We start from the raw sequence: 24,657 nt of genomic DNA on the forward strand, positions 1-24,657 counted from the left end.
TAGAGATCAAAGTTCACCATGTGTAATGAATAATATACAAGAACAAATAAATATTTTTTTTTGGGGGGGGGGGGAATATATGCATTTTCCTTAAAGTCACACGTCACAAAATAAAAGACCATCCAGGGGAAAATAATTTAATCTAAAAGAAAAAGAAATAATAATAATAATTAATTCACAACCCTTTTGTCAATTGATGTTTGTTCCACACACAGTTTTGCGAAGTTTGAATTTAAAATATCTACACAAAGTCAAATTCTAGTATTAAGGTAAATTGTTTGAACAGCAAAATCGGTATTTTACAATATTATTAAACATGAATAACAAATATAAAACACACTGGGCATCATTGAAATGCAGAATTTACTTAGGTTTCAGTGTTTAAAAAAAGAAACCAGCCATCCCCTCCAAAAGCAAGTTAACAGTGACTAAAATAAAACAGTGTATGTGCAGTTTCATGGAAAAACCAAAGTGTGTGTGTGTACACGAGACCAGCTGCAAAAAATCTAAAGTAAAAGGAACATATTGATTATAGTGGCAATTCAAAATAACTTTAACGTGGATCATTTCTTCATGTGGAATGTTACAAAAGACCAACATGCAGTATTTAGCAAAAGAAGAAAAAAAGAAGAGGAAACCTAAAGTTTTTTTAAAACCCTACTCAATGTGTCCAACAGGCAGTTAGATTTTCTGTATGCCTAGTCTCAGGGTATATCTAGCTTGTTACTAGTGCATAGTAAAGCATGCCACTTTTGACAGAACCTAGAAGGAGGTTCGTTTAAATTTCCAACCTTTACTGGCATCTACGCGCACACTATGATAATGAAAGATAAATACAAATTTTTCCAGTGATTATCAGCCATTCCAAAAGTACTGCCATAATAAAAGTCCACAATGGACACTTAAATAGGTGAATAGAAATTAGACATGGGCAAATTGGTAATATAGTATTGTATGAGTATTAGGCTGACATGTGGATGACTTATTACATTGTATTACATTGAACAGACTTTGCACATGGCTCCATCCATTATTTGTTGGGAGGATGCAAAAGGTACCTTAAGCATGGGGTGAGAAAGCTGGACAACACAAAAGACTTAAGAATGCTTTTCGTTCAGGGTGTGTAAGCAGGTGGTGGTTGGAACTGGTTAGCGATATCATAGTCAACTGGATACGTCTCACTGCTCTCTTCCATCTCAGAGAGTAGTTCTAGGGCCTGCTCTTCTTCCTCGGTGGGGTAGTGGCGGAGCAAGTTAGCAGCTGTAGCTAAAATGGAAGCTCCTCCAGCTCCAGCCACCAAATAAAAGCTGATGGCAAATGTCACATAGATGAGGGAGCCATGATACTTCTTGTGTTGCTGCTGCAGGATGAGGATTAGCTCTGAAGCCCAATAACAGAAGCCTATCACAGTGGCACACTGGAGCACTAGACATTGAAAAAAATAGAGACATCCAGTTTAAGATTTCTAATATTTTTAATAATAAAAATATTTTTTCTCAGTTTTTCAGTAATCAGCTGTCATGAAAAATAAAAATAGAAGGGTTCCTGACATGGTGAATACCTGTAAAAATGTGAGCAAAGGCATATCGGCGTGTAATTTTCAGAGCAGGGTGTTTAGGCCCAAAGACATCCAGGAGAAAAGCTGTAAGACTACACAAGATGCCCAAGAAACAGAAGGCGGCAATGACTCGCAACAGTAGAATTGTCTGGGAATTAATACAGTAGTCTGTTGGGAAAACAAAACAAACATTGTTAGTTTATATAAATTTTAAAAAATCTATAGGACTGGTTCTTAAAAGCTAAAACAAAGATGTGTATCGTCTGCAAGTTCATGAGAGTGCAATAAGAATACTGTTTGGTTATTCAAGTTGCAAGTATTCAAAGTGCCTGAACTCAACAGTTTTCACTAGCTAGCACTACAGTGTTATTGACTCAACAAATACGATAATGAAAAATTGCCTTCAATTAGCTTTTCGTCTATATATCCCAGCACGTCGGCCACCCCAAGCTCCTGTCTGGGGCAGGTTCCTCCATGCACACGCAGCCATGCTGGTTCAGCCAGGGCTGTGCACAGTGCTGTGATGGAGAGTGCACCAGGGAATGCGGACGCCAGACTGCGTTCCGGTTGCTTGGGAATAGCAGGCCCGCCTCGTCTCCTGCGGGCTCCAGGGTGAGCACTTCCCGTGGGGGCATACATCATCCACTAGCTGAATCGTACAACTGAACAGCACAATATGGCGGTGCTTAACTTGGAGATGACTGTCCTAGAATAATCAAAACAGATAAATATAGAAATTTGTATACAAGTCATTTTTCAGTGTCAACATATCGCCTGCGGTTTGTTAAACACTAAAAATTATTGTTATATATTTGACCTTACTCTAAAAATATTAGAGGACAACAACAGTGTATATCTATAAAGAATGAAGACGCTGATTTGGACCCTGTCATTAAAAAGTGCCTTTATCCTAATTAAACACCGCATTTTACTATACAAACATAATAATTCTAAAGGCAATAAAATAATTAAAAATAAACTTAGTTTAAATTAATTTCCACAAATAAATTTATCTTCCAAATCCATTTCCAGTCTCTACCTTTTGTTATAGGAGCCGATACTGATCCAGCATTTCTGTGGGTATCGGGCTGGTACACATTACTGGGTATCAGATCACTCCTGACTGACAGGGCAGGGAAACACTGCTCAGAACAGTATTCTCAGCTTTCTTGCCTGCTTACTACAATTCCTGTCTTTTTTTTTTTTTTACCACAATACTTTTTCTCACTAGATTATGTTTGCTAAATAAACATCAAAGGTATTTAAACAACATAACTTTAAAAAAATAACTAAATAAATAAAACACATTGGGGAATGCATGTTGTTGTTTAGCCCTAATAAAAATAATAATAAAAAATCGCGTGTTTTTTTGTTATAGTGTTTTTTTATTTTTTTTAAAGGGCAAAACTAACCGTAAATGGTATCGTAGCTCTCCGTGTATTGTGAAAATAACAACACTGGGTTATAACGATTTATAATAACAAGCACTTACCTGTAAAGATCAACGATCGCGTTTACTGAAAGTCAGATACAGCCATAGCGGAGAATTGGGAAGTTTTAAGAGAAATTGAACAGGCCCGGTTAGCGCAGCAACACGAAAGCTAAACTACACAGCTAATGAAGCCGACAGAGATTCTCACACAAAACAAAACATGGCAGGTTCCTACAATTATAATATCCTTTTTCTATATAAATATACCTTGCAAGGTTTGTAACTAAGACATTGCCATGTTCGCCCTTTACATCTAAACACAAAACTAAAACACAAAGGCTGGATATTAAACAACAGTCAGTACGCTTCCGCGTTTTCTCCCTGCTCTTTAGATTTCCGCTTCCTGTTTTGCAGCCTTACGGGCAGCGCGATGTGGAGTAATCATGCCCTGCTCGCTTCGAGGGCGCCATATCCTTCACAATCAAGCTCTTATTTAAGTGTCTCTCGGTACGGGTCGACCTGGTTAACCTGAACTCATTAATGTTTAACTAATACGAAACTCTTTATAGGCAAAATGAATAAGCAAGCCTCCAGTGTTGTAAAGCAATAAGGCTGTGAAGCAGGAACAGAGTTATTACCCTGTAAATTCCTAAATTACGTAATATATCAGAATTAACAATAGTCAATACTACTCCTGCAGTTTTTTAGTTGTTCTATTGTTGTTGATTTTTATGATATATTATTTTATAATTTGGTAATGGCAATATAATGTGACATTGCCATGAAAAGGAAAGACCTACAGAAACCATTCTGTATGTATTATTAGGATGATGTGCTAACATTTATTAACATAATTACACTGTTTATTCAGGGGTCCGTTCTTCGTACGTCGCTAACTCAGTTAGCTGGATTTGATTGTTGTGAATTTGTCCTGATCTTGGATTGTTTCGTTCTTCGATGCGCTTCTCGCATTTGTTGTCATAGCAACATATCCGTAAGCTTGAACCTGCTCGGGAGCAGGTTTATTTCATGTAAACAGGATTTAGCCTGCGCTCCTGCCAGGTTATGATTGGTTGAAATGGCGAGGTCACACACACCCACACACACACACAGACACATAATCGCTATTAAATATTATATATGAACATAAATTCGTAGGTTTAGTATTATCAAATATGATATTACTATTATAATAAACCCTCGGCATGAGACAGCCGTCGAGACCATTAATACAAATTCTTGTATAATGTTTTTTTTGTAACACATTTATATTTCAGGGGTTTGTCATAAAAATATGCAAATAAATATTTATATATATTTAAAATAAATATTTTATAATGATAAATTGGACGAAACTAATTTTATTATAAAATAAACAATATAAAAGTATACATAATATTTCTATTTTTTCATATACGACATATTTATTTTCATATTGCTTATTTTATTTTATTGTCTCATGTAATTTGTAATTTGTAAACCAATAACCTATAAATTTATGTTCAAATATAATATTTGATAGTGATTATGTAGGGGGGGCAATCCATGGCAGGGGGGCATTTTAGCGCATAACACGTGTTACAAAAAAAGTTGAGCCGCTCTTTTTCCATTTTGTCCACCAATCAGAGGGCTTGTGATCAGTGTTTCTACTGTCGATGCATATCGCCTTTTAAACCAACGCACGAGCGCGCAATAATCCTAGACAACTCAATCCAGCTACACTAATCATCAACAACAGGTGAGCTCGAAGAACCGAATTAGCCAGATCGTAATTAGCACGATGATCTCATCTTAGATGTGTCAATTCATCTCGGATGTGTCAAGCGACGTACGAAGAACGGACCCCAGGTGTGCTTTTCAAATATGCAAAACATAAACGAAAGAAAAGCTTGCTAATGAAATACTGAGTATTATAAGCAGCTTTTGCACTATATTTATTGCTGCTATTTGCATATATACAGTATATATAAAATTCATGGTGTTATTTTAATGTTTGTAGTAACTTAAAGTGGTGTCGGTATTTGCTCTATTTTGCCCACTAGTGGAAAAACAGAGTATATATATATATATATATATATATATATATATCACTGGTTCTGCCTTCATTGGTGGTTCTGATTATAACATGTACCGTTTGACACCCATGCGGTAAATCTCGGTTTAATGTTTTATCACACTGAATTGAGAAATTGGACCAATGAATTACACCAAACCGGACACTGCTGTAGGATTGTATGCCCCGAACTATCGAGTAAGGTTTTTGTAATAAAACATCAATTACCAGGTTTTTGTTTGTTTTAACCTAGCACACGGACCAGAGGCGTCTGTGTAGGCGGCGCTGTGGTTTATATATGACCACTGAGACCCGGAAGAGCAGGAGAAAGACCGTACAGGAAGTCGGAAACATCTGATAAACATCCGACATGAGAAGCAAACAGTGAAGTTCTGTTGTTATTATCAGGTCATTGAAGCCGTTCCTTATTTTAAGTGCAGTTTTTAAACCAGTCAGGTTCCCGCGTCAGCTCAGGGATCAGATGAAGGACACGCTGCAGCTCGTGCACAGACTGAGCGCGCACCCGGACTCGCGCTGCTGGTACGTAGCGTGGAGCCCCACGGGCGCGCTGCTGGCTTCCTGCGGGGGAGACCGAGCTATACGGATATGGGGCAAAGAAGGTAACGCTACACCTAGGATTAGCGCTGAGGCGTTCACATGTACACGAAGTCATTCTGCCTGATACTCAAGCCTGAAGTGTGTGTGAAGTCAGTTGTATTTAATGAGTGTCCTGTGACCTGTTCTCTCACACACAGGAGAGAGCTGGCAGTGTAAGTGTGTGCTGTCAGATGGACACCAGCGAACTGTCAGGAAGATCTCCTGGTCACCCTGTGGGAACTTTCTCGCATCCGCTAGCTTCGATGCCACCACGTGTATCTGGAAAAAGAAGGATGACGATTTTCAAGTAATAATAAGCATAATAAATAACTTGGGGCCATTTCTTTGTTTGTTTTTGATGTAAAGATAAAGTTTATACCCCATGTTTTTCCATACACAGTGAGTTAATCATACATATATCCCTCATTAGTGCCTAGGTTGTAGTTTCTAGAGTGAAGTGCTGTTGAGTGGATCATTTTGTATGACAGTTTTTCAGTGCATCAGCAACACTACAGTACAGTATTGGAACATCCCAGCACTCCTGATCTGCCTGATACACTGTCAGAGAGTAAAGAATTGGGACTAAACAGCTGTATGGTCGTAAGAAAACCAGTGAGACTAATCAGAGAAAAAGTCATGTGGTCTGGTGTGTCCAGATTAACCCTGTTTCTGAGAAATGCTGAGTCTACTGAATGACCAGGCTATCACATCTTTTTCTTTCCTTCCCTGGTGGCACAGGCATATTCCAGATTTGTAAGATTGGTTCTGGGAGCATTTTAACATGAAGGGCGATAAGTGTGAAACTGTCAATCTCACATTTACCTTAAAACTTTTAGCTTGGCACTAAATACAAAAATCCTTCTTTTTTTTTCAGTGCCTTACAGTGTTAGAGGGACATGAAAATGAGGTGAAGTGTGTCGCATGGGCTCCATCTGGTAACTTGCTAGCCACCTGCAGCAGAGACAAGAGTGTTTGGATATGGGAAGGTATGTATTGTGAATTTTGGATAGTAAAATTGCAGCCAAAAATTACTATTTCTGTTTTTAAACAAAATAATAATGGCAACGATTTTTTTTAATCAGATGTTGACCTCAAGGGGTTTTACACTAGAGTATTTATACACCACTCAATAGCATGACCTTTCTATTTAAAGGTAGGCAATGTACAGTAGTTTTGCTTTTTATTTTTGGTTCACTTTTGCCAGTTTGCTTTATGCAGAGGTACCCTTCTGAAGTGGCAAACTCATCATAATTAGAGCTTTTTTTTCAATTAATGGTTCATTACTTTTTAATCTCAAACCTATGAAAACCACATTTTCAGCACTGTTCTATGAAACATAATTATCTTGAATTTGAGAGACTTGAATTTTTGTCCTCGTTTTGTTTAAGGGCATTAATGCAGTCAAGATGATGTTGTTTTGAGTCTTTGTCTTATAATTTGCTTCCTTTAAATTCTTGAACAGCACCAATAGCTGTCTTCATATCAGCAGTGCATATACGAGTAGCACAAAAAAGTCTAGATCCATAGGTATTCTTCCTTATGAGAATTGGTATTTTACTTTTTAGTCCTTTCTGTTATTTCAGACCCAGAATGGCCTCAAATTTATCAATAGAAAATATAAAATATAACCAGACCTAAGACCATTCGACTTTTGCTCTTTGGGGTCATCTGAAATTAGTAGTCTGTCACAGTCAGCCCAGAACAAAAGAAGAAAATTATGTCTGTGTGTAACAAATCAAGTTCTTCTAGATTAAGGAATGTTAAATATTTTTATACAGCAAATACACAAGTGCTACAAAGTCAGAGGCCAAGCATTACCTGGAATTTCTACTTTAAAATACATTTTTGCCCATGGATCCAGACTTGTAGGCCACCTTGTACAGATGCAAATGGTAAAATGTTTAGCATAATAATAGCTGCTTCTTTTTTCAGTGGATGAAGAGGATGAGTATGAGTGTGTGAGTGTCTTAAATTCTCACACACAGGATGTAAAACATGTAGTTTGGCATCCCACACAAGAGGTATGATTTTCCTTCTTTACAAATTTACTAAAGTAGACCAGCATTTTTGTCTGTATCACTGCTAACACTGTACTCTCACTACTATTTGAAAGCATATTCCAGTAATAGCTTTTCTTTCTTTACAGTTACTTGCCTCAGCCAGTTATGACAACAAAGTGTGTATTTATAAAGAAGAGGATGATGACTGGGAATGCCGGGCAACCTTAGAAGGACATACGTCAACAGTGTGGAGTCTTTCATTTGACCCTGAAGGACAGCGGTTAGCCTCCTGTAGTGATGACCGCACTGTAAAAATATGGAAGGAGTGTGCAGCAGGTAAGGGAGAACTTAAGACAGGGCAATGTTTTGCCTAAATTAATTACAAAAGCTACTGAATTGTTTTAAAAGTTATATTTAAAGGATCCTGACATTTTTTATGTACTTGTGACTTCCCTACAGATGATGAATCCGTCGATGGTTCATGGAAGTGTATTTGCACCTTGTCTGGCTTTCACAGCCGTACAGTGTATGATGTCTCATGGTAAGTACTAGGATTCGATCACCCAAGAGTTTTTTTTTTTCTGCTGCAGTCTTGCACTTTAGTCAGGTTTAAGTCTAAGTTAAAAAGCTTCTCCAAACATTACTGCACTGTTCTATTTGTCAAGAGTTTATGAATTATTTGTACGAGGGAAAAAATGCTAAAAAATGCTAAAGCTGTAGTGTAGAGTGTAAAGTGTAGATGGCCATTTAATAGATGTGGACCAATAATCTGATCTAAACAAAGATATAGTAGCTCACTTAATCTGTCCCATCATATCTTTGTGTGCATTTAAAGAGGATTTCAATGCTCTCAGTTTTGAAACTAAGCAGAAGTAAATCATAAATCATAAAGCACATGTAAAGAGAGGGGGAAAACACCTCACTATATCATTATAACTGTGATAAAAAAATGTTGCCTGGTCTAAAGAATTCGAATTTCTACTTGTACACTGACGGTAGGGACAGAATTTGATTCCAAGAGCATTTGAACCAACCTGCCTTATGTTAACATTCCAGGCTGATGTAGGTGGTATAATTGTGAAGAGAATGTTTCCACAAAACTTTAGTTATTTTTCACAAACTGGTCTTATATGGTAAATGGGAGATGCACAGCAGGAAAGTACTCTGTATTCTGATCAGAAAAATCTATATACATTTTTTTTTCCAATTCTGGTCAACATCTACTAGAATCTCCAAGAAACATTGGGTGTTTAATCTTTAAAGCCAATGTAAAATATATTATTCAAGTCTGACTAGAATATTTTTGCCTTTTAAAGGAGTCGTCTTAATGGTGCTCTGGCTACAGCTTGTGGAGATGATGGAGTTCGTGTTTTTAAGGAGGAAGCAGCCTCTGATCCTGAGCAGCCCGTGTTTTATATATCTGCTCACGTGCCCAAAGCGCACAGCCAGGATGTTAACTGTGTGGCCTGGAATCCAAAGGAAGCAGGTGTGCTGGCTACATGCAGCGACGATGGAGAAATCGCTATCTGGAACTACCAATCAGATGATTAAAACATTGAGAGTAAATATTCTCCGTGAGTGCTGCTTTTTCTCCATAAAGCACTCAGATTTAAAAGCAATAGTGTTTTTGTTCAAGATTTAGATACCATTCAACTGTTCAAGTCTGTTTTAGGTCTATTAATATAATGAATAAATTGTATACAAAAATATAAATGACTCAATCAGGAAGCGCTGGCTCAAAAGTAGGCTCATTGGCTCTTTATTCAAATGATGTTAACTTTGCATATATAAATTAATTTAAAAAATTTATGGTCATTGGATTTACACTGGATGTAATGAATATGAGCTTTATAGTGTGTGACAAAAACCTGTATTATCAGTAAAAAATTAATCCATGAGAATATCGGAAATTTGACATTTCGTTCTAAAAACAGAATACATTAGCAGTTATTTGTAATGAAGATGCGTTTATTATTAGTTTCTGGTCAACTTGGGATTGAATTATGATTTCCTGCCTTTCTTGCGCAAGGATTGGCCTTCTCCCGAGAATGCAATGAAGCTAGTGGAAGAGTCCTCCTGTACACAAAGAACAAAATATGTGACAATAGAACATCTAATGAATTGATAAAAGTATATTTTACTTTGTATTTTACAGACTTCTCAAACTTAATCATTCCATGTATGTGACTGACTATAGTGTGGATAAATGATTGTGATGCAAATGATCAAATGTGTCTTGTACAGTACCTCCTCTGTTTTCCGAGGCTGTGGTCTAGAGTTTCTGATGAAGGTGATCTTCCCAACCTTGAAGTCATAGTTCGGAATACCCCTGTTAAATAGTTAAAGTTTTAGGAAAAGACTTGAGACACAACTCAAAGCAGTTGTATGAAAGACAGTAGTGCATTTTTACCGTTTGATGTCACTTGGAACAATGCGGAAAGGATTTGGATCAATGCCTTTCTTCTTTCCATCAAGGCGATTTCCAGAGCCTGTGAAAGCCTGGGCAGAATGGGACACAGCAGAGAAAATGTCATTTAGTATACTGAAAGTGTAATGCAGTTTTAATAATGCATTTTAAAAGCACAGTTGAATAGGAATTTAATAACTACATGAATATTGTAAGAATAAAGTGACGGTGCTATGTTTTGCTCACTCTGAATCCGATATCCATTTCATAATTACTGGCATCTGTCTCTTCGTCCTAATGGGCAAACAGGTTTGATTTAATTTTAAAATGTCGCTGTTAAAATCAATTTTAATATTATTAAGTTCATTATACAAACATACTGTTGGTTCCTCGTGATGCTGTGTGGGTCTCTCTGGCTCCTTATAACCGAGTGGAGCATCAAAGTCAACCTAATAAAAAAAAAAAAAGGGATTTAGGTGTATGTAAACCCACAGAACAAATGGATCTGATGATCATAGCTCTAAACTGTCTTCTTCGCCTATAAACAACACGTTAGTGCTGTGCAGCCTTACATTCATGTCACATTCAATTATGGACACTGCTTTGTCCGGTTTGGTCTCCATGACACGCAGCTCATAGATCTGAAAGACAAAAATTGACCTTTTTCATATTTTGCATCTTTTGTTGAATGAAAATAAAATGTGTGCATTAAGCTGCTCATGCATTCACCCACCTTTTCATTGTAGTTGATAGCAATAACATCACCAGTAGTCAAGCAAGCAAAGTTTCTCAATGCATTTTCTAGTCTAGAAAATAACACATAAAATCACATTAAATTTTGCCCGATTAGCAACAATTCTTTACCACTGGGTTGAACAGTACTGATGCTTACACAGCTTTGGGGTTTGTGATGTCCAAGAAATCTGGACTCTGGGGCTGAAATTTGGAGTATGTTGCCACCATTAGATTAACACTTTCAACCTGGACCAAACCTCCTTCTTCCAGCAAGAGGTTCTGCATCATCTGTGGGTACACCATACCCAGATCATTGGAATATAAATTTGTCTCATAAATCTTACCACTAATCATTATAAATATGCAATTATATCAATCTGCTAATAATAGCTATTTAAATTTCAGCAACTTACCCAATGAGGCAAGTAACAGATCCCTTCATCAGCAACAAACTCCAAAACACCACAGTGTGTCATTCTGTCTGAGTTCTTATTGGTCAGTTTAAACAGCATAGGGTATGTGATATTAAGTCTGCCTGTTTTAAGAGAGACAGAAAACAACTTCCGTCAGTTAAGAATACACATATTTACTGTAACAAGTCATAATTATCATGATTAGATAACATTTAAGCATCTCAGTGGGCAGATTTTACGGAGACTATAACAAACTACATAGTACGCACAGTCTCAGAACTGTGTACTGGGGTTCTATGTTACTGCAAAAGGTAGGTGGGTAGGTAGGTACAAATTTTTCGTCATTGCATAGTACAGGTACTCAGCAATGTTACATACAGTAAATATTTTGCAACATGGTAATGCAGTCAGTATATGCAGCAACTACAGAAAAGATAATGCTATGTAACGTCCATAACAATGGGCAGGATATATGTGTTCTGTATATACAAAATTATCCACAAAGAGCAGGAATGTATTATTCTGTAATGCATATAGACATCTATATAAATAAAACTCTTTTAATCATATCTTTATGTTTTATACACTAAATGTTCCGAAAGCAGTCTCAGAAAAATTTCTATCTGTATGTCTCTGTCTGTCTGTATGTCACAGCATCACACAAAACTGCCTGAACAGAATTTAATGCCACTTTTCCAGTCTTTTATTTGCCTGGAGTTGAACCTGTGCCAGTAAAGAAAGCAAAATGTTAAGTCAAAGGGACGTCACAGCATCCAGTGAGTTTATTTTACTCATTCAGCGCGACAGCACAACTCATCATGGCTTACTCCAAAGCCTACTCTGAAAATGGTGCATGCATTATAAAAACTGAACATGGCACCATAAATTAAATTAAAATGTTGAATATAAAGGATGTTATAAACAGTTATGTGCCACATTAGGTTACACCATCTGGCATTTTTTTCTTAACTACTTCGAGGTGTGTGTGGTTTTAGGTGTCACTTAATAGAGCCAAACAACGGGTTGAAGTTTTCTGTGTGCGCGCACACATACAGTATAGGGAAGACAGAAAAGACTGTAATGCTCCTACAAAGCCGATGCAATCAATATAAATAAAATAAGAAAAAGTCCAGGCGATTTTGTAACACCATCATCATTATTAAGTTAGGCAGATAGTTCTGCTGTACAAAAAGACGGGCAGACATGCACATGAGATTCAACCTGAAATAATAAGAAGGTCAGCGGTTCAAGCCCTAGCTCTACCGGGTTGCCATTGTTGGGCCCTTGAGCAAGTTATTTATGTTTTTTCTACGTGCACACACATGCATAGGCGCTTAACACTGTCTGCTTCAGAGGTGATATCTCATGGCTGACCCTGCGCTCTGACCTCAGATACACTGGGATATGCAAAGAGGGAATTTTACTGTGCAGTAATGTATATGTGACAAATAGAGGTTTAAATGTAGGTACTTACTTAGCTGGTCCAGTGCAGATGGGGGCATGATAACTGGGAAAGGAGAAAGGAGGGAGTGAGTGTGTTATGTATATATTGATTGATGGATAAACGGGCATACCTTTAGAGTAGAAATTTGTCTACTACAGTAGTCAAAACCTAATTTCACATTTACACACACATTGTACAATCAGCGCACAAGTACGACAAAGTGTAGAAACACATCACGTGTGCAGTGTGTGAGGTACTGGGTTTATAGAAAGTATGAACCTGTAAAAGAAGAACATGTAGTGACAATGCATTTGCAGCACACTAGACACACATCTGGATTTGCTAATAGGAAATAAATAATTGAAATAAAAACTGTCCTGCATTATCCTGTATTTAATCCATTGCAGGACAAACAAACAAACAAAACACACACTACAGGCAGTTTGGGAACATTGATCAGCCTAATGTGCGTGTCTTTGGACTGTGGGAGGAAACCTGAAAAGCATGGGGAGAACATGCAAACTCCATGCACACAGACCTGAGGTGAGAATCGAACCCAGACCCTGAAGGTGCAGGGCGACAGTGCCAACTACTAAGCGGCTCTGACATAAAAGCTGGGATATAGTAATGATTTTCACATACTTTTTCCGCCTTTCTCGACGTCTGAGCGGTCGTTGGGCCCGGCCAGCATGGACACGGAGTAACAGCGGTACTGAGTGGAGAAGCGGCTGTGGAAGGCTCGCGGGATCGGGTGATCAAACATGTTAAAGGAAAACTGTCGAGAGAACATGGAGCATTAGTGAAGCGTAGTTCTGATCACACCGAGTCGTCTTATGTTACGCTGTGAACACTATTACTTTCTTCCAAGCTAACAGTACAATAATCCAAAAAGAATTATCTACACTCCGATCGGACAGCACTAAACATGCACGACTCATCAGTGACTGTGACGGTGCAGCTTTCCTAAAGCCTACTGTTTTGGCTGCGACATGTTAGCCATCTTAGCTTAGTGACCGAGCTCGCTTCAGTGTAAACATGATGTGGTTTAACACAATCCTAATATTAGAAGTATTCCATTAATACATCTACTTTGATACCCACCATGATGTCTCGTTATCTGAATACTGTTTTAAATATTATGTAAAAAAAAATGTCTCACAAAAGACAGTACAAGAGCTTTTCCCTTCACAGGGAAATTGCACAGTCAAGGAGGATGTGACGCAGCCCCACAACAAATCCGCGGTCCAATCAAATCACGGTTCCGCCTTCGGGCTAGCCAATCACAGCATTCAGACCCCTTTTACAGAAGTGCGTCAGGACCCAGTCTCATGTCCCAGTCAACACCGAAATAATTTTGTATATTTTTTTAACATAGTTTAATTTAGTTACGAGAAATATGAAGAAACGTGTATATATTTTTCTTTTTAAACATTTAAGATATTATGGACCGTTTCAAGTCAGCGATGATTAGCTGTCAGTGATTCTATTGGACATAGCTGTAAGCCCCGCCCACTCTTTCACAAACGAATTTGGCGCCAGAGTTTCAGCGCTGAACTAAACAAGCAGTTTTATTTGAAGAGTTTATTGCGGCGAAGGATTTATTTGTCTTCGATATTTATGTCGGTTATTTAAGATGTTTGTAACAGACGTTAGAAAAGAGTTTTATGATGTTGTGGTTAATCAGGTGAGTGCACTGCGTGTTTTTTTGCTGATGAGGTGTTAATAGTGCTGAGGACTAGCGAACTCCGAGCTTTTAGCAGCTTCATGGTATAGAGGATAAGCTCAGTAGATGTACGCTTTGACCTTAACATTAACCTTAACCATAGCTAATAGACATGTACTGACCTGGTCTGTTGCTCGGCTCCGTTTATTATTCTCACTGTTTATCATTATCACGTTGTAGCGAGTGGCTCTGCTCGTGTCCTCCGACATCGACGCGCTTTGTGCGTGTAAAATCCTACAGGTCGGTTCTTTCAACAGCACTTTAATATCGCAGTGTGTAAAGTGTGGAGCTTAATGTTGGAATATTTATGAACGTGTTTCTTTTCAGGCTTTGTTCCACTGTGATCAGGTGCAGTACACACTGGTTCCTGTGACAGGGTGGCAGGAACTCGGTACAGCTTTCCTGGAACACAAGGAGCAGGTAGTGTTGGTGTTCTGTAATTATGTTTGTCCTTAACGAGGTGTGTAGTGACCCAAACTGTGGGTAAACTAGTTCATGCATCCTATGCATGAATTAGGATGGGAATCACTACAGATACGATATTATCCATTTTTTTATGCATGTTTCACTAAATCTTCACATTTCAGTACCGATATTTTGTCCTGATTAACTGTGGAGCGAATGTGGACCTGCTTGAGACTCTCCAGCCAGAGGAGGATTCGGTTTTCTTCATCTGTGATACACACAGGCCTGTTGATGTGGTGAACGTGTACAACGACACACAGGTAGGACTGCACACCAGCATTAGTACAGGGATCACACACATGGGGAAAATGGAAGCCCTAGTGTCTAAATGTTGTTAATCCTTCAGCTGCTCCCATCAAGGGCTCGCCTCAGCACACAACAGCTGCATCCTGTGGGGTTTGGGCATTGGCTGGGATTCGGACCTGGGCCTTCCACATGGTAGGCAAGAAAAGCCACCAATGCCCAAAACCTACTAACGTATGATTTAGAACTGACAGCGTAAGCTTAGACAATTTACACCAATTTAATTAGTTGTTAGTAAATAAAATGTTCATATAGGACTATTAGACCACTCAGAATACTAAAATCAAGCATTTTTATTTTTTAAAACTTAAAATTAAGCACATTGAAGTAGCAATGTGCTTAATTTTACGTTTAAAAGAAAATGCTTGATTTTAGTATTTAAAATGGTAATTAAAATGGTGTAATTTGTCTGAGCTTACACTCAGTTTTATTTATATGATAAAGTATGAGGTTTTTGGTTAGTCTTTTTAATCTTAGCTTTGTATATTAAGCATTTTTTAATCAGTATTTAATATTAAGCATTTTTTAATCACTTAGCATATTCCTTTTACAAGCATCAAATGGCTGTAAAATCTTTTGCATTACACATCTGACTTTATAGTAGTCTGTGAAAATAACACTTTAAATTATTAAGGGGGGGTGTTTTAGGCATGTTATATTTCTAAATACTCTTGATCAGATCACATTTTATGACAAAATGCAAAAAAAAAAAAACACATGAAATTTCAAAAAGCATGCTTTTACTTGCCCCCTATGTATATAAAAATACACAATATTCTATTTCAGATCAAACTGCTAATTAAAGATGAGGACCTTGGTGTGCCCTCCTTTGATGATATTTTTCGTGATGATGAGGATGAAAACAGTGATGGACAGGATTCTGGGAATGAAAGTGATGGTGGTTCAGAGCCATCTGGAAAACGGAGGCGTTTTGATGAGGTATATCTTTTTTTCCCTTTTATTACCTAGGGAAACTCACATTGTTTGACATGGATTGGTCTGAATGTTTTAACTTTTCTCAGGGAGCTCTGGAGAGGAGGATCGAGAGGCAGCGAGAACGAAGAGAGTGGGAGGCTCGAAGGTCAGTTAGTCCAACTCAAGAATTGCTAGTTTTGTTAATGCATTTATCATACATGTATCAATGTGCTTATCATGTAAATGGCCATGTTTTCAGGAGGGATATCTTGTTTGATTACGAGCAGTATGAGTACCATGGCACTTCGGTAAGTATTGCATTCTTTGTGTTATCTTACATTTATATGTGTAATTTTATTATTAACTGAGTAGTTAATCTTTCTTCTCTGTTTTTTTTTTTGGTAAAGGCTGCCATGTTTATGTTTGACCTGGCCTGGGTAATGACCAAAGACACCAAGGACATGTTGTGGTATGATACATTTTTAAACAAATTGTATCCGTGTATATTAGTGATGCGCGGGTCATCTGGTAACCCGTGGGTAAAGGGTTGGGGCGGGTAAAGAAATTGTCATTTTATTTGCTGGGCGGGTTGGAAAAATACCCGCCCCGCGCATCATTAATGTATATATTATAGACATACCAACATTTATTTATTTTCTGTGCTTGACAGGTGGAGCATCCTTGGTCTGACTGATCAGTGGGTTCATGAAAAAATCACACAGTGAGTGTTTCCTTTTATGAGTAGAATTTCAAAATTGGCGTTCTTTCTGTGATGACTTAACTGGTATTCAATAAAACCTAACTCTGCAATATACTGCTTCTTTTAGTATTAAGTATGTAACGGACATCGCTACTCTGCAAAGGCATGTGTCTCGCCATAACCATCGCAATGAGGATGAAGAGAACTCTGTCTCTATTGACTGCATGAGGATCACTTTTGAATACGAGTATCCTACCGAAACTGTGTTTTTAGAGAAGCAAAGCTGAATCTTTTGGCTCAATTTTTTTTAGTATTGGTGTGTATAATCCCTTAACCTGGTGTGTTAGCTTGAGATTGGCTTTGTATCAGCACTGGTCACTGTATGAGAGCATCTGTAATTCCTGCTACACCTCCTGCAGTTTTAAACTCTGGTCTATAAATGGGCAAAAGAAACTGCAGGAGTTCCTGGCGGATATGGGGTAAGTGCAATACATCAGTTATCTACTGTTTTTTTTATATTCTTTTCAGTTTACGCCATGATCATGAACATTAGTGATTGTGAATGTAAATCAAATGCATAAGCTTCTGTTAAACTTTGTGGTCCACAAATCAACCATAACATTAAAAACACATGAAAAACATTTGGTTATCTGGTGACTTGAATAACATTTAATTATTTAATTATAAGGACACTGGTCAGTGGGGTCATATATATTAAGCAGCAAGTTAAATATCAATTCTTGGAGTTTATTTGTTGGAAATCAGGAAAATGTGGAAGCATGAGAATCTGATTGACGAACTGCTACTAACACCTTTGTACCAGGTACCACAGCCTTTAGAGGTTTTATGGCAACCCTGAAGCAGAGAGGGTTAAGGGCCTTGTTCAGGGGGCTAACAGTGGAAAATTTTCAGTGCTGGGGCTTGAACTCCCAAATTTCTGATAAGTGACCCAGAGCTTTTAACCACTGAGCGACCAGTGATGTGCTGTGTTAGAAACTGTTTGCTCCAACTTGAAACTGCAAAAAAAAAAAAAAAAACTAAAACTTTTGGTGTGATTTTTAGGGTTTTTTTGGTGTGATTTTAGGCTCAATGGCCTAGCTAATGATAATTATGATTTGTGTGCTAATGTGTTATTTTTGGTCATTATCCATCAACTATGTATTTTACGCTGATCTGAAATGTAGCTACAATCCTGTGTCCAACATACTGTGTCTATACTACTATATCATGTTCTGTAGCATGCTCCAATATAACAGGAGTAGTTTGACATAAATTGAGCAGTTGTGGTCCATATAGTCTATTTTAAGCCAGTTGATCTTCATGTCCTCTTAGCCTGCCACTCAAACAGGTGAGACAGAAGTTTAACTCCATGGACATGTCAATCAAGGAGAACCTACGTGAGGTCATTGAGGAATCGGCCAACAAATTTGGGTAAGACTTTTATGTGATGTAAATATTCGAGGCTTGATTCCAAACCTTTCCGTGGCTGATATAGAACATTTTCTATTTTTGTGTATAAGAATGAAGGACATCCGTATACAGACATTTGGCGTGCACTTTGGATTTAAGAATCGTTTCTTGGCGAGTGATGTGGTACATGCTGCTGCAGCTCTGCTGGAGAATGTGGAGAAGGATGAGACTGCTACAGACAACTTCATCAAAGCTCTGGATTGCCTCTCAAGGTTAGGTCACACATGCAACATGCATGCAATAGTTTTTTAAGCCAATTTTATTTCATGCTCTTTGGTTTGTTTTTGTGTGTGTTTATGTAGGAGTAACATAGAAAGGCTGCATTTGGGAATTGATCTGGCTAAGAAAAAGCTGAAGGCTATTCAGCAAACAGTCGCCAGCTGCATCTGCACTAATCTCATTCTCTCGCAAGGACCATTTCTTTACTGCCATTTACTGGAGGTAAGAAAAAGCAAACATGCATGTTTTTATTCTTTGAACTCTAGAAGAGTTTAAACTTTGTGTAATTTGAACTCTGTATACCTTTTTTTCTGGTCATGGCTAATATTTCTGTGTGGTTGCATGATTGCTTTAATACAACTGTTACATTTTGTGTTTTAGGGAACACCAGATGTGAAGCTCTTTTCCAAGCCTTTGGCCCTGACTCTGCTCTGCAAATTCCTGCTTAAGTCCTTTGTCTGCTCTGTAAGCACTACCCATGACTGATCATACCTTCTATGTTAAATATGAATTCATTGTTTGTCATAGAATTTAGATTTTTCACTCGCACTTTAATACAGAATACTTATCTAGCTGAATATTAATACGATCATTGGAAATATAATTTTGGTCTTCATAAAAATCATGGAATGTCATGAAAAGATGTTATCCTCTACCGACTGTTTTCACTAATACCTTTGACTTTAAAATTATTAGATTTACGATACTACATGTTACACTAAATGTGAACAGCTCGTGAGTTTTAGCTACATACACGTTTGTACACAATGAAACAGTCCTTCCATATTAATGATGACTTAATTTATTATAATAAATAATAATTTATAAGTTGTTCAGTTAAGAAAATAATTGTATAAGAGACAGCAGGCAGGGCAGTTTAACTTCCAATGGAATCTTTAATTTAGGCTATGTAGCACCTTATTAGAGTCCATAGTAGGTGACTGATGAGTGCTCCGGTGTTTGTCTTAAGCTGCAGCAAGATGTTTGCTTCCTAGTGTGCTGTGTGCCAACCTTTTATGAACCATGCCCTTCTTCTTTTCCAATATAGTGTTGGGAGGGTGCAGTGGTGTAGGAGAAATTTCCTGCTTTTTAATTAAAAATAGCAGTGTCCCTGCCTGATGTGCCTGGTATTTACAGTTACCTGGGAACATTGTATATTTTTCATAAGGTTTTGTTTTTTTTGTTTTTTGTTTTCTCTCCTCCCCTTCCTTCTTCTTCCTCCCCACTTCATATGGAGTAAAACTTGTTTGCAAGAATTGGCAGACGATGTTCGACAGATTATTTCTAATTTGTGTCTCTCTTGGCTGACAAATTTATGGTTTGGCAGGTAATCTGCTAAATGACAGTAAGATTGTAATTCTAGTTAGAAATTCTGTCGTAACCTTAATTATAATTTTGGTCCAATTTTCCTTTTCTACATGCTACATTAACTCATTTGCCACCAATTTTTTTTCATTTGCTAGATTATTGTTTATCAACTGGAATGTTATTATTTAGCAAATAATATTAACTATTTCTTCATGACAAAGGTCTTAAAATGCCTCAAATGTCATGTTCTTTCAATGTGCCTCAAAAGCAAGATTAGAATAAAACTCCAATTATTACAATAATTGTAACTACCTTGATTAAAACAGTGTCACAAAAATTTTGGATGATTAAAGTGCCTGACCATCCCTTTAGTACAGTTGGGGTATCTTCAGGTTTCTTCTGAGAAACCAGTGTTCAATCCCCCAGCAGTGAACCCTGGCCAGCCCCAGAGATTTACAAGTGTTACACACTTAGTGCTGTTCCCAAGCCTGGGAAAAATTGGGAAAATTGCCGAATCAAATATGCAGATCAAATGATTCACTGTGAAGACCCCTTAATAGGAAGAGCCAAAAGAAGAGCAGCAACAGTAAACTGTTTCCATACCCAACATGTTTTTACATATTTCTCAGAATCATTTATTTTAAAAATGTTAAATAATTTTTAGCAGTCTTTGTCTTAAAGAAAATATTGACTTTTTAATAATGCATGTTGAATTCTTACTGATTTGGTGAAAAATTACTCTCCCCCCCCCCCCCCCGCAAACTGGTTGTGCCATAGACTCGGAATAAACGCTGCAAGCTCTTGCCACTCATTATGGCTGCTCCTATGGATGTCGAGAAGGGCACTGTCATAGTCTTGGGCATTCCACCAGAGTCTGAGACCTCTAGCAAGAAGAAGTAAGTACAATAGTGGTTTCCAAACTCTTTTTCACTGTCATGTGAACTTGTCAGTTTACTATTACAGTTAGTTTGAATTCTGCATTTTCTAGATAAGAGAATACTTTTGAAGAATCTTTTTTTTTTTTTTTTTGAGATTCAGATTTGAGTTGTGGATTGTGAAATGCTTTTGAATGAATGAATGAATGAATGAATGCATTTAATCGTCCAGTTTTTACTTAAAAAATGCAGGTGAAACTGTGAATAATGCTGCTGCTTTTGCACACACACCACAGTCATGGATCGAGTATAAAGTGGCAAGAATTTTTAAAAAAATGTGATTCTTTTGAAATTTCATGGTTTTCTGCATTAATTTGTCATAAAATGTGATCCATATGTATAGACATCATCTAAGTTAAGACTGTAGGCAAATATAATGTGCCATAAATAATAACAAAACTGTACTGATTCAGAAAAATTCTGATCTTTTATGTGTTTATTGAGAATAACCCCAAAATAACCTCAGTGCTAGTGAAAAGTGTATGGGAAACCTTGAATTAATGATCTTTTTTTTTTGACCTAAAAAAGTTAGGTGATGGAGTCTTGTTGAGAAAATGAGTTAATTTGGCTGGTTAAAAACCTCACAGGTTGCTTTCCTGCTTTCACAGGATCTAAAATCAAGAATTATTGATTTGCATAAAGCTGGAAATGGTTATAATTCAGCTGAAGATTTGAGGGCAGCATCAAAACTGGTTAACATCTTGTTTATTAGTCTACAGTATGTAAAGTATTGAACAAGCAGGATGATCATTGCAGGACACCACAGAGGAATCAGCTGATTTTTAAGAACATCATTGCAGTACGCCTGAAGTTTGCAAAAGAGCATCATATGTACACAGTGATAATTGGCTAAATGTTTTATGCACTAATGAGACTAAGATTTAAATATTCGGAAAGAACGAGCTGCATCTGCTTTAATAAGGGCACTGCATATAATTAAAACATCATCCCAACTGTAAAGTATGGTGGATGAAACACCATGATTGCAGGCAGTGAGGGGAAGATGAATTTCCAAGTATGTCAAAAAAATTCTTGAGGTTAATGTTAGAATGTCTGTACATCAGCTGAAACACTGTAAAGTTTGTGTAATGCAACAGGGACAATAGACAAATCACCAGAGCAATCCACAACAGAATGGCTTTAGAAAAACAAAATCTGCCTTTTGGAGTGGCCAAGTCAGAGCCCAGACCTCAACCCAATTGACATGATCTGGAATAACTTGAAGTGAGCAATATGACTTCACTAAAGAAGTTCTGCCTGGAAAAATGAGCTAAAATTCCTATTGAATGATATGCAGGTCTAATCCACAGCTACAGGAAGTGTCTGGTTGAGATTATTGCTGCCAAGTGAGGGGACTTATTAATTCCAAGGGTTCACTTACTCTTTCCACTACCATTTTTAAATATTGAAAGAGTGTGTTGAACAAAACCGAAAGATGATATTTAAAAAATAAATAAATAAAGAGGGGTTTTTTTGCACTTATTATATTTGTCAATACTCTTGACATGGATGAAGGCTCCTCTGCTTTGTGTCAGACGGTATCACACCACCCCATCGTTAATCTTGTTTGTCTATAACAACACACCCACCTAGTTTGATTCTATATTAAAATATAACCCTTTTCAAGCAAACCTCCTGTCTTTTTAAAAGGACAATTCTTGTATGCAGAAATATAAAATGTAAATAATATTCCTTTGGTTTTTAGTCACTTATATGCGTATATGATTTACTTAAGTAATACAATTTGTAAGTGTTACAGTGGTCCTAAACTGTAAATCTGGACTTCACAAAATGTAGGCTGGCCAAGGCTTGGGGTCATTTCAAAGTGGCCATTTGGAGTAAAATAATATTTTGGGGGAAGCCCCCAAGTAGAAGCATATTTGTTCAAAAAACATTTATAATTACAAATATGAATGTTATGTTTTTATCTTCTTTCCCCAGTTTCTTTGGCCGGGCGTTTGAGAAAGCTGCAGAAAGTACAAGCTCCAGGACATTACATGATCACTTTGACACTTCAGGTGGGTAACTCATGTGGCCAAAGGGCCACCAGGTGGCAGAGCTACATCCCATTTATTTCTGCTTAGACTAAAGCATTGTAGTTCCACTTAGAGTGCGGACAAATGGCAGTGAACCATAGCTCAGGTTGGGCAGTATAGGTCAAATTTCATACATGATTTTTATGTTTGTTATGCTGATTTGACTGTGGTCAAAATGGTGTAATCGCACTTTGGCTCTACACAGTTACTTACCACCCCTCAGTAAATGTTTTGCAACAGTTATTATTTGAATGCAAATATTAGTTATTTTGCTGAACTGTTATGAATATCAGTGCATTTCCAACACTAGTTTTAAACATTACCTGATACTTTACCTCATTATGTGTATGCCATAATTATTATACACACTGATGCAGACACACTGCTACTTTGTTCTACTCCTTTATATCCACATCTGATAAGCCAATTCATGCACATTCATTCTCCTACACGTTTTTTTTTTCTTTACAGACTTTCTGTACAATACAAATATGAACTTATTGATTTCCTTTCTTCTATTTTATTTATTTATTTATTTTTAGTTATTGAGCTGAAGATGGAAGACAAAGGAAAATTTCTTGACGCCCTGATTACCCTGCTGTCCTAATGCCTCACTGCATGTTCCAAACTGCTCTCTCAAATATCACACACCAACAGAACGTTGAGAACCTGGATTATAAATTTGTCATCTCACCCGACTTGGTTTCTTACTGGGAAAATTCTGTCTGTGAATGGAATTTTACATTGCTTGAGAGCAAATATGAATTCTAACATGTCTCTTGTCAGTTTTGTGCCATGTGTATAGCGCCACCCACTTAAAGAGCATGACCTGTAGCATTCACACATTACTATGGGCTCTTCTGTTATTTGATACAGGTCCTGCATATCTTCTGTGTACTTCTGAGATCTTCTATGTGTATTATACTGTAAATCTTTTTTTTTCTTTTCTTTTTTTTACCTTTTGTTATAATTTTAATCTCTTGGTGTTTGTGTGAAACTCGGTGTAAAGATTATGTACTCAGTAATAAATGATGTTTTATTAATTTATCAGTATGGTATTGTGTGTGTGTGTGTGTCCTATTTGTATAAAGTGTATAAATTTACTCTTATTTTATAGGAACTTTTAGAATTTTTGACATGGCCTCACTGTTTGCTATCATAAATGAGTGAAACTTTATGATGATTTTATGGCAATCTTTTTATATCTATTAAGTAGAAATATTATTAATATGTAGCCTCTAATCCTGACTATTACAAGCCACTTCTTCAGGCCAGGAAGAAAGTATAATCAAAACTAAATAGGTTGTCTTGCTGAGAGTTAGAATCAGTAAAGACTTCTGCTGTATATATGATATGCCTCCTATTAAATTAATTGACTGTCAGGTTTGGATATGGCACAAAGTTTTGTTTTTCCATTATGAGTGAATACAAACTTAGCAAAACCAAAACACTGAAATCACCCATACCCGCCCTACTAATGACTAGGTGGAGGTGTGTGTTATGGGTTATTATCTTTGACCAAGCCAAATAACTATTTCCCTTACTCTCCAGGTGGCAGAGTGTGTGGGCTTTTTTCAACACCTGCATACATCTGGGATGTTTTCTAGATGATAAGTCACTCTTATAATTACACAAGTTACCAAAAATTATTATACTTTATTCTCTAAAACATACCTGAGAAAACTGGTCTCCAGTCTTCAAACCATCATTCAGACAGAAGCCCAGAAAGAGCCGTTTACTTGCATCATCCCATCTATGTGTTAAATGAGGCTGAAAAGCTCCTTTTGATTTTACAAGTACTAAAAAGTTTGTTTCCATCCTTTCTTGTAAGATACTGACTATTGTCTCAATTTTTTTAATCCATTAGTTTCATCCTATGTGCAAAATGGCTAAATACACTGGTGTGACCACCTGCACAGTGACCTTAGTCACTCATCAGACAGT

General features: G+C 37.2%; 4 protein-coding genes across 5 annotated transcripts; 2 read left to right on the plus strand and 2 right to left on the minus strand.

The window, feature by feature from the left end:
* Positions 1-70: 70 nt before the first annotated feature.
* Positions 71-3,402, minus strand: tmem127 (transmembrane protein 127). The gene is made up of 4 exons (XM_053504918.1): positions 3,051-3,402; positions 1,960-2,264; positions 1,562-1,726; positions 71-1,425 (listed from the first exon to the last, which is right to left on the minus strand). Exons 2-4 carry the CDS (start codon positions 2,198-2,200, stop codon positions 1,115-1,117), a joined length of 717 nt encoding a protein of 238 aa, XP_053360893.1. The 5' UTR covers positions 2,201-2,264; positions 3,051-3,402; the 3' UTR covers positions 71-1,114.
* Positions 3,403-5,211: 1,809 nt separating this feature from the next.
* Positions 5,212-9,870, plus strand: ciao1 (cytosolic iron-sulfur assembly component 1). The gene is made up of 7 exons (XM_053504425.1): positions 5,212-5,663; positions 5,799-5,947; positions 6,515-6,626; positions 7,573-7,661; positions 7,787-7,976; positions 8,100-8,181; positions 8,957-9,870. The coding sequence occupies exons 1-7, from the start codon at positions 5,525-5,527 to the stop codon at positions 9,189-9,191; spliced, it is 996 nt and encodes a 331-aa protein (XP_053360400.1). The 5' UTR covers positions 5,212-5,524; the 3' UTR covers positions 9,192-9,870.
* ufd1l (ubiquitin recognition factor in ER associated degradation 1) lies at positions 9,377-13,859 on the minus strand. The gene is made up of 12 exons (XM_053504426.1): positions 13,741-13,859; positions 13,282-13,414; positions 12,670-12,702; positions 11,196-11,317; positions 10,940-11,070; positions 10,781-10,853; positions 10,620-10,688; positions 10,428-10,496; positions 10,294-10,341; positions 10,051-10,139; positions 9,888-9,969; positions 9,377-9,716 (listed from the first exon to the last, which is right to left on the minus strand). The coding sequence occupies exons 1-12, from the start codon at positions 13,741-13,743 to the stop codon at positions 9,642-9,644; spliced, it is 927 nt and encodes a 308-aa protein (XP_053360401.1). The 5' UTR covers positions 13,744-13,859; the 3' UTR covers positions 9,377-9,641.
* A 281-nt stretch (positions 13,860-14,140) lies between these two features.
* Positions 14,141-23,760, plus strand: cdc45 (CDC45 cell division cycle 45 homolog (S. cerevisiae)). Of its 2 annotated transcripts, XM_053503327.1 has the most exons (18): positions 14,144-14,323; positions 14,543-14,602; positions 14,690-14,782; positions 14,950-15,087; positions 15,917-16,069; positions 16,153-16,211; positions 16,305-16,353; positions 16,453-16,514; positions 16,716-16,766; positions 16,873-16,992; positions 17,093-17,224; positions 18,078-18,176; positions 18,266-18,427; positions 18,518-18,656; positions 18,816-18,899; positions 20,520-20,638; positions 22,619-22,695; positions 23,256-23,760. In XM_053503327.1, exons 1-18 carry the CDS (start codon positions 14,273-14,275, stop codon positions 23,318-23,320), a joined length of 1,713 nt encoding a protein of 570 aa, XP_053359302.1. In that variant the 5' UTR covers positions 14,144-14,272; the 3' UTR covers positions 23,321-23,760. The 2 variants fall into 2 exon arrangements, with proteins under 2 accessions (XP_053359301.1, XP_053359302.1); XM_053503326.1 differs by having other exon boundaries at positions 14,141-14,323; positions 16,153-16,353.
* The last annotated feature ends 897 nt before the right edge of the window (positions 23,761-24,657 follow it).

The sequence above is a fragment of the Clarias gariepinus genome, chromosome 9, assembly GCF_024256425.1.
Source record: "Clarias gariepinus isolate MV-2021 ecotype Netherlands chromosome 9, CGAR_prim_01v2, whole genome shotgun sequence".
In the NCBI taxonomy this organism is placed as follows: Eukaryota; Metazoa; Chordata; class Actinopteri; order Siluriformes; family Clariidae; genus Clarias; species Clarias gariepinus.